Source organism: Chlorocebus sabaeus, chromosome 2 (assembly GCF_047675955.1).
Source record: "Chlorocebus sabaeus isolate Y175 chromosome 2, mChlSab1.0.hap1, whole genome shotgun sequence".
Lineage (NCBI taxonomy): Eukaryota > Metazoa > Chordata > Mammalia > Primates > Cercopithecidae > Chlorocebus > Chlorocebus sabaeus.
Genome location: NC_132905.1, coordinates 18,594,355 through 18,604,458, shown reverse-complemented (window position 1 = coordinate 18,604,458; position 10,104 = coordinate 18,594,355). Strand labels below are relative to the sequence as shown.

At 39.6% G+C, this 10,104-nt stretch overlaps 1 protein-coding gene across 1 annotated transcript in view; it reads right to left on the bottom strand.

Moving 5' to 3' along the window:
* The window catches only part of WFDC8 (WAP four-disulfide core domain 8), a 25,810-nt gene extending 16,084 nt beyond the window's left edge, over positions 1 to 9,726 (bottom strand). Inside the window, exon 1 of the mRNA XM_008015892.3 lies at positions 9,441 to 9,726. Coding sequence (XP_008014083.1) covers positions 9,441 to 9,466 — 26 coding nt within the window. The 5' untranslated portion in view covers positions 9,467 to 9,726. The remainder of the gene's footprint in view (positions 1 to 9,440) is intronic.
* Between the last annotated feature and the right edge of the window lie 378 nt (positions 9,727 to 10,104).

The following is a 10,104-nucleotide window of genomic DNA, read 5'->3' as shown; positions in this document are numbered from 1 at the left end:
CTAAATGTCCATCAATGGGAGACTGGATAAAGAAAATGTGATACAGATACACAGTGGAATACTATGCAGCCATAAAAAAGAATGAGATCCTGTCCTTTTGCAGAAACATGGTGGAGCTGGAGGCCATCATCCTTAACAAACTAATGCAGGAACAGAAAACCAAATACCGCATGTTCTCACTTATAAGGGGGAGCTAAACGATGAAAACACATGGAGACATAGAAGGCAAGAGCAGACACTGGGGCCTATGGGAGGGTGGAAGGTAGGAGGAAGGGGAGGATCAGGAAAAATAACTAATGAGTACTAGGCTCAATACATGGGTGTCAAAATAATCTGTATGACAAACCTGCATGGCACAAGTTTACATGTACTCATGAACTTAAAAGTTAAATTAAAAAAAGAAAATGGCATGAATAAAAGACTTTTGAGCATAAGATTATATTCCATTATACTGAAAGTCTGTGGGGTAAGAGGAACGAACCATATGAGTTCAAAGAAAAAAATTAATGCTTTAAATTTTCTAACTGTTAAAGAATTGCTTTCCATATATTTTTAAGTAGATGCTTGTAGGTATCAAATTAGTATGATATTTCTACCCCAGTGATTATATATATTATAAAAAGCTATGTAGCAGTTTAAAAAATTAATATTTACATGTTCACATGATGCATTGAGATTCATTTATGTTGTGTGGTGTTTGTTCTTTTTTATTCCTGAGTTTTGTCCATTCTATGGATATACAACAGGTTCATCCTTTCTCTAGTTGATGGAAATTTGGGTTATTTCCACTTTGGGGCAATTATGAATAAAGCCCATAAAAACATTTACATAGAGATTTTTTATGAACGTAAGTTTTCATTTCTCTTAAATAAATACCAGGAAGTGGTATTCCTGGGTTATGTGACCAGTGTATGTTTGTAAGAAACTGCCAAACTCTTTTCCCAAGTCACAGCACCATTTTGCATTTTCATTAGTAGTGTGTGCACTACTGTCCTAAGAGTTTCACTTGCTCCACATACCTGTTAGCATTTGGTATTGTAAATGCTTTTATTTTAGTCATTCTAATAGATATGCAGTGGTAAGACTGTATGCTATTTGAAGAAATGAAAGTAATTAACCTACATTTGTGGAACTCTAAGAATCTAAGCCACTTCAAATGTTGGTGGGAAGATGTTTTTTTATTTTCCAGCTTCTCCTAGGACAGCTTTCAAACCCAGTTGGTTCCTTGGTTTCTGAGCCTACTTGGATAGGAGTTTCTCCAGAGCCCCTTCATTGAACCTACTTTTTAAAAAAGTCTTCATAATTTCCATACTTTATTGTCCTTAAATCATTAATTTTAAGCTTAATATTATTCCTTTTTTATTTTCCATGTCTGATTCTCTACCCACAATCTTTGTGTTTTCATTAGATTTTATTTGCCTTTCTTTTTCCAACTTGAATTGGGTTATTGGTCAATTTCCTTCATTTCTCATTTCCTATAATTTACTTTCATTTTTATTTTTAATTTGAGAAATACTTATTTCTTTCATCACTGCTTTCATTGCACTTTAAGAAATTTATTTTAACTAATGATAATTATTTATATTTATGTGCTACAATTTAATGTTTTGATGTATGTACACATTGCGGAATGGGTATGTCAGGGTAATTAACACATCCATCACCTCAGATACTTATCATTTTTTAAGTTAGAACATTTCTGTAGCAATTGTGAAATGTGCAATACATTGTTAACTATGGTCACCATGCTATGCAATAGATCTCAGAGACTTCTTTCCCTTGTCTAACTGAAACTTTATTCCCTTAACCAACATCTTCCCTTTCCTCATACACTCCACCCTGCCCCCTGGCAACAACCTCTGATAACCATCATCTACTCTCTACTTCTACGAGTTCGACTTTTTAGATTTCACATATAAGTGAGACATGCAATATTGGTCTTTCTCTGCCTGGCTTGTTTCACTTAGCATAATGTTCTTCATCTTCATCCATGTTGAAGATGGATTCTGTCATGTTGCAAATGACAGAATTTCCTTCTTTTTAAAGGCTGAATAGTAGTAGTTCATTGTGTATATATACCACTTTTTTACCTGTTTACCCATTGCTGAACACTTAGGTTGATTCCGTATCTTGGCTATTGTGAATAATGCTGCAATGAACATAGCAGTGCCGATACCTCTTCAACATACTGATTTCATTTCTTTTGGATATATACCCAAATATGGGATTGCTGGATTATGCAGTAATTCTACTTTTAGCATTTTTGAGGAAGCTCTACACTATTCTTCATAATGACTGTACTAATTTATACTCCCACCAACAGTGTGCAAGAATTCCCTTTCGGCCGGGCGCGGTGGTTCACGCCTGTAATCCCAGCACTTTGGGAGGCCGAGGCAGGTGGATCACGAAGTCAGGAGATCGAGACCATCCTGGCTAACACGGTGAAACCCCATCTCTACTAAAAATACAAAAAATTAGCCAGGCATGGTGGCGGGCACCTGTAGTTCCAGCTACTCAGGAGGCTGAAGCAAGAGAATGGCGGAACCTGGGAGGTGGAGCTTGCAGTGAGCCGAGATTGGGGCACTGCACTCCAGCCTAGGCAACAAAGCAAGACTCCGTCTCAAAAAAAAAAAAAAAAAGGATTCCCTTTTCTCCACATCCACATCAACACTTGTTATGTTTAATCTTTTTGATAATAGACATTCTAACAGGCATGAGGTGATATCTCATTGTGATTTTAATTTGCATTTCTTTGTTGATTAATGATGTTGAGCATTTTCTCATAACCCTATTGGCTATTTGAATGCCTTATTTATTTATTTATTTACTTATTTATTTATTTTCAAGACAGAGTCATGCTCTGTCACCCAGGCTGGAGTGCAGTGGTGTGATCTTGGCATACTGCAACCTTAGCCTCCCAGATTCAAGTGATTCTCGTGCCCCAGCCTCCTGAGTAGCTGGGACTACAGGCATGCACTATTAGCCTAGCTAATTTTTGTGCTTTTAGTAGAGACAGGGTTTCACCATGTTGGCCAGGCTGGTCTTGAACTCCTGACCTCAAGTGATCTTCCCGCCTTGGCCTCCCAAAGTGCTGGGATTACAGGTGTGAGCCACCATGCCCAGCCTTTGTATGCCTTCTTTTAAGAAATGTCTATTCAAGTCCTTTGCCCATTTTTAAATTGAGTTGTTTTCTTACTATCGAGTTGATGGAGTTCCTTATTTGTTTTGAATATTAACCCCTCATCATAGTATGGTTTGCAAATATTTTCTCTCACTCTATGAGTTGTCTCCTGACTGTTGATTATTTTCTTTGCTGTGCAAACGCTTTGTAATTTAATGTAATCTCACTTGTATATTTTTACTTCTGTTCCTTGTGCTTTTAGGGTCATATCTAAGAAATCATTGCCCATAGCAATATAATGGAGCTTTCCCCCTAGGTTTTCTTCCAGAGTTTTATAGTTTCAGCCATTGTGGCTAGATCTTTTGTCCATTTTGAGTTGATTTTTTAAAAATATATGCATATTTTGTGTTTCAGTAGCTTTTGGGACACAAGTGGTTTTTGGTTACATGAATGGATTGTATAGTGGTGAAGTCTGAGATTTTAGTGCACCAGTCCCCAAGTAGTGTACATTGTACCTAATATGTAGTTCTTTTTTTTATCCTTCTCTGCCCTCCTACATTCCTCCCTTCTGAGTCTCCAAAGTCCATCATATCACTCTGTATAACTTTGCATACCCATAGGTTAACTCAACTTGTAAGTGAAAACATATGGTATTTGGTTTTCCATTACTGACCTTCTTTACTTAGAATAATGGCCTCCAGCTCCATCCAAGTTGCTGCAAAATACATTATTTCATGATTTTTTATGGCTGAGTAGTATTCCATGGTGTATATATACCACATTTTCTTTACCCATTGGGTTGATTTTTTTGCATGGTGTGCAATAAGGGTTCAATTTTATTTTTCTACATATGAATTTCCAGTTTTCCCAAGACCATTTATCAGAGACAGTCTCCATTGTGTGTTCATGGCACCTTTATCAAAAATCAATTAACCATAAGTGTACAGATTTATTTCTGGGTTTCCTATTCTGTTCCATTGGTTAATGTATTTGTTTCTATGACAGTACCATGCTGTTTTGATTGCTATAACTTTGTAGTATATTTAAAATCAAGTAGTGTGATGCCACCAGCTCTGTTATTTTTGCTCAAGATTGCTTGAGATTCTTGGGGTCTTTTGTGACTCCATACAAATTTTAGGATTTTAAAAATTTCTGTAAGAGATGCATTTGGAATTTTGGTAGGGATTGTGAAGTTACACACTAGCAAGTTGAATAACCTGGAAGAAATTGAGAAATTCCTAGAAGCATATAATCTACCAAAACTGAATCATGAAGAAACAGAAAAACTAAATACATCAACAAGTAAGGAGATTTACTTGGTAATTAAAAATCTCCCATCAAAGAAAAGTCCAAGATCTGATGGCTTCATGACTTCATTCTACCAAACATTTAAAGAACTAATGCTAATCCTCCTCAAATGTTTCCAAAAAATTGAAGTGGAGGGAATTCTTTCAAGTTCATTTTATGAGGCCAGCATTATTCTAATACCAAGCCATGCAAAGACACTACAAGAAAAGAAAATTACAGGCCAATATCCATGATGTACATAGAGGCAAAAATTCTCAAAAAAAATATAAGCAAACTGTATTCAACAGCACATTAAAAGTATCATTCACAGCCAGGCATGGTGGGTCACACCTGTAATCCCAGCAATTTGGGAGGCCAAGGTGGGCAGATTACTTGAGGCTAGGCGTTCGAGACCAGCCTGGCCAACAGGGCAAAACCCTGCCTCTACTAAAAATACAAAAAAAAAAAAAAAAAAAATTAGCCAGGCATGATGACACATCCCCATAATCCCAGCTACTTGAGAGGCTGAGGCACAAGAATTACTTGAACCTGGGTGGCAGAGGTTGCAGTGAGCCAAGATCGTGCCACTGCACTCTAGCCTGGGTGACAAAGCGAGACCCTGTCTCCAAATAAAAGAAAAAAAAAGTATCATTCACCATGATCAAGTAGGATTTATCATTTGAATGCAAGAACGGTTCAACATATTCAAAGCAATCAATGTGGTACACCATCTTAAAAGAACTAGCGATATAAATAATATGATCATCTCAGTAGATGCAGAAAATGCATTTGACAAAATTCAACATTTTTATGATAAAAATTTTCAACAAGTTAGATATAGAAGGAATATACATCAACACAGTAAAGTCTAGATATGACAAGCCCACCACTCTTATACTCAACACTGAAAAGTTGAAAGTTTTTTCTCTGAGATCAGGAACAAGACAAGAATGCCAATTTTTACCACTTTTAATCAACATGGTACTGAAAGCCCCGGCCAGGGCAATTAGCAAGAAAAATAAAGAAAAGTCACCAAATAGGGAAGAAAGCGGTGAAATTGCCTCTGTTTACTTATGACAGGATCCTATATATAGAAAACCCTAAAGACTTCACACCAAAAAACTGTTAGAACTGATTAAGTAATTTATTAAACTTTCAGGATACAAAATCAACATACAAAAATCAGTAGCATTTCTACACACTAGCAACAAACTACCTGAAAACCAAATTAAAACAATCGCATTTACAATAGCATAAAAAATACTTAGGAGTAAATTTAACAAAGGATATGTGAGATCTGTACACTGAAAACTAGTGAAACAAATTGGAGAAGACATAAATAAATGAAAAGATATTTCATGTTCCTATTTCATATGGATTAGAAGAATCAATATTGTTAAAATCCCGTACTACCCAGAACCTACCTTTTTGCCCAGCTTCCCCAAATAGCAGAAGTTGCACTTTGCAGAAAACTGAGCAGCATTTTGCAATTGAAAGATCTACAGCTGGCCAGGAGCTGGGGGAACAGTGTGAATTCCCAGGTTACAATATTTAGGAACTACAGGTAAGGGCCCACTATAACTCCATTACATCGCACTACCCCCTAGTTCTCCCCCATTAGGCACTTGCCCAGCCCCAGGCCCCCCCGTCTCCATGACTGAGAGCTCCTAGCTTACACCCCTCCTCATCCCCATAGCATAGCATGTTCTGTTGCGAGGCTACTCAACCAGATATGTGCCTCTAGCCTCAGTTACTAAGAAGTAGACCTTGAGGAGGACAACTAGCTCCATAAGTCTCTTTAATACACTTTGTCTTAAGTTCAGGCAGAGTCAGTAAGTAAATTGGTAAGCCTCGTCCAAAGATACTATCTTCTAAATGCTGCCTAGTCAGATATCTACATTCTGACACTGGGGAAAGATAGTCTCTAAATATTGAGTACAGAACTCCATATGTATCTCCATATTGTGTTGTTAAAATATTTTAAATCTTTTACATTTTTTGCCCTTTTGATCTGTCAATGATTGAGAAAGGTGTGTCAAGGGCCCTCAATACAGTTATAGATTTCTCAATTTATGCCCATAATGATGTCAATGTTTGCTTTAATATATCCTGATTTGATTAGTTTAGGTAAATACAAATGCATTCCTGGTGAACTGAGTCTTTTACCATTATCTAGCAAGCCTTCCTTTATCCTTAAAGATAAAACTTCATCTTAGAGTTTTCTTTTTTTTTTTTTTAAACAGAATCTCCCTCTCTCTTTCTCCCAGGCTGGAGGGCAGTGGCACGATCTTGGCTCACTCCAACCTCCCCCTCCTGGGTTCAAACGATTCTTGTGCCTCAGCCTCCCAAGTAGCTGGGATTACAGGCATGTGCCACCATGCCTGTAATTTTTGTAATTTTAGTAGAGACGGGGTCTTGCCATGTTGCCCAGGCTGGTCTTGAACTCCTGGCCTCAAGCAATCTGCCTGCCTCGGCCTCCCAAAGTGTTGGATTACAGGCGTGAGCCAATGTGCCTGGACTTAGAGTTTTCTATTGCCTAATATTAATCAAACTACACTTTCTCTTCTTTGTTTGCATTTACCTAGTCTTTTTTCCATTCTTTTGCATTCAACCATTCTACTTACGTTTTAAGTTTATCCTTCAAATAGTGCAAATCTACACTGTAAAAATCCAGTCCAGCAATTATTACCTATTAATTGACATTTGCAGGCACCAATGACATATTTGGATTCATTTCTACAATCTTATTATGAGTTATCTACTCTCAGTCCTCATTATTCAGATTCTGTACTTGCAAATTTGCCTACCTGTTGAAATGTATTTATCACCCAAAAATCAATACTCATGATGCTTTTGTGGTCATTCAGGATATGGGCAAAGTGGCAAAAAACTTGAGTCATGCAACATACACATTCCCAGCTGAAGTCAAACAAGACAATGCTCTGCTTGTTTAAGCTCTTCTACTACTATAAACAAACTTCCTTTTTGCAGTCGATTTAATGTCACATTTTTCACATTTGTGTGCTTTTCGTTGGTGAGTTTGCTGTTTAAAATGGCGGCCAAGAGTTACTAAAGTGCTGTCAAGTGTCCTAAGAGCAAGAGGCCTGCGATGTGCCTTATGAAGAAATTACCTGTGTTAGATAAGCTTGGTTCAGGCATGAGTCACAGGGCTTTCAGCCACAATTCAATGTTAATGAAACAATAATATATATTATATAAGGTGTGTGGGGTTTTTTTGGTTTTTTTTTTTTGGTTTTTTTTTTTGAGACAGAGTCTCACTCTGTCACTAGGCTGGAGTGCAGAGGTGCGATCTCGGCTCACTGCAACCTCCACCTTCCAGGTTCAAGCCATTTTCCTGCCTCAGCCTCCCGAGTAACTGGGGTTACAGGCATCTGCCACCATGCCCTGCTAATTTTTTGTATTTTTAGTAGAGACGAGGTTTCACTGAGTTGGCCAAGATGGTCTCGATCTCCTGACCTAGTGATCCGCCTGCCTCAGCCTCCCACAGTGCTGGGATTACAGACATGAGCCACCACACCTATACACACGTTTAAAAAATAAAGACAGGGCCAGCGTGGTGGCTCACGCCTGTAATCCCAGCACTTTGAGAGGCTGAGGCAGGCAGATCACCTGTGTTCAGGACTTCAAGACCAGCCTGGCCAACACGGTGAAACCCCGTCTCTACTAAAAATATAAAAATTAGCCGGGTGTGGTGGTGCACACCTATAGTCCCAACTACTCAGGAGGCTAAGGCAGGAGAATCCCTTGAACCCGGAAGGTAGAGATTGCAGAGAGCCGAGATCACACCACTATGCTCCAGCCTGGGGGACAGAGAGATTCCCTCTTAAGAAAAAAAAAAATTATGTAGAGTTTTTTTAAATAATTAACCACATAGGTTAAAAAATAAAAAGTAGCCAGCCTCCCAGAAGCCTTCTGTGTGCACCTGCTAATTACCATCTATATCATGTGTCTTCAGACAGAAGCACACATAAAACAGGGTTATGTATTGATCAAATGATGAAAATGTGTGGTCAGAGGCTTGCACTCTCCCTAGGAGCAGTGGCTCAGTATTTGCTAATCCAGTGTTCACAGTGACTTTACAGAACATAACTACCCCCAAGTAACGGGAATCAACTGTATTTTTATTACTTTGGGGACAAATAACTTTGAGCTCTCCATGACTTGCCACAACAAAAGACTTCCTAGGCAAATTGTCTACTGCCTTGTTCCAGGCGGGGGCTCTACTCAAGGCTGTGGGACCAAGACTAAAGAAGCAGCCTCTATGTGGATTAGGCCCCTTCTCCTGGCAGAGGGGAAGCACAAAGGAGCTGGCAGAAACTCATAGTGCAAAATTCACAAGGCATATGCTACATCCGCTCATATTCCAATAGGCAAAGCACAGCCGACAGCAAACCCACAGTCAATGAGACAGAAATACGTCTTCCTTCCACAGGCGGTTCTGAAATTGCAAGGTAATGGGCAGGAGTGTCCTCTTAAAGGGAAGATGGAATGAATAGTTGTGAATAATAATATAACCTATCACTATTACTCCTGTTTTAATTTTTTGAAAATGTGTAGATACATATTACATGTTTGTTTGTTTGTTTAAAAATATCAAACTTTACCCTACTCAGGCTCTCACCCTCCACACTGGGCCACTCAAAGATGCCCAACTTACCCTACTTGGGCTCCAACAGCCATATCAGGATGCATTCAAGACCAACCTGGCCAACATGCTGAAACCCCGTCTCTACTAAAAATGCAAAAATTAGCCGGGCGTGGTGGCGCACGCCTGTAGTTCCAGCTACTGGGGAGGCTGAGGCAGGAGAATCGCTTGATCCATTGATGCCTTCTTCACCCTGCTTAGGCTCTGATTCCTGACACAAAACAGCCCTGTTCTGTGGAACCCCTCCTCACTATGCTTGGCCCAACTCCCCACAGCCAACCACCCTAACTTCTACATATCCTCCTCATCTCCTTGGGCTCTGACTCTCCATGTCTGGCTGCCCACCCCCAAAGATACCCTCCTCACCCTCCTTCAGTTCTGACAGTCCACATCAGGCCTTCTCCCTGTGGAGACAGCTCCTCACTTTGCTCCAGCTCTGAGGCTCCTCCCTTATCTGCTCCCCCACCTGGACACTCTCGTCACCCCACTCAGGCTCTCATTCTGTGCCAGTCTGCCCCTATAGCCCCAGGGGGATGCCTTTCTCAACATGGGCAGACTGGTCTCCATGCTATGCTGCTTCTTGCCTCCTCACTGGACATTCTCATCTACCCCTGGCTCCAGCACACCATGCCAGCAGCCCTCCTACAGAGGCGCCCTCCTTGACCTGTTCCAGCTCTGATGCCCACACGGAGCCCGTCATGGCTCCCTTCCCCTTGGGGCAAACGCCTACCTTGCTCTGCCTATCTAATGGCTTTAGGACTGACTAGTTCAGTTAGTAAAGAAAAGGAGACAAAACAAGGAAGAGCTACTTTTCCTTTTTGTAAAAATATGCATTGTGAAAAAAAAAAAAGATAAAAATATGCATGAAACATTAATGTTCGGTCTAAAGAACTATTATGAAGTGACCACTCATTAAACTATCACTGAGATCGAGTAAAAGATTTCCAACACTTTCTGCTCCTTGCTTATTCTTTTTCAATACAGCCCCTTCCTATGCTCTCGAAGGCAGCTAATGGTAGTGACTTTCTTT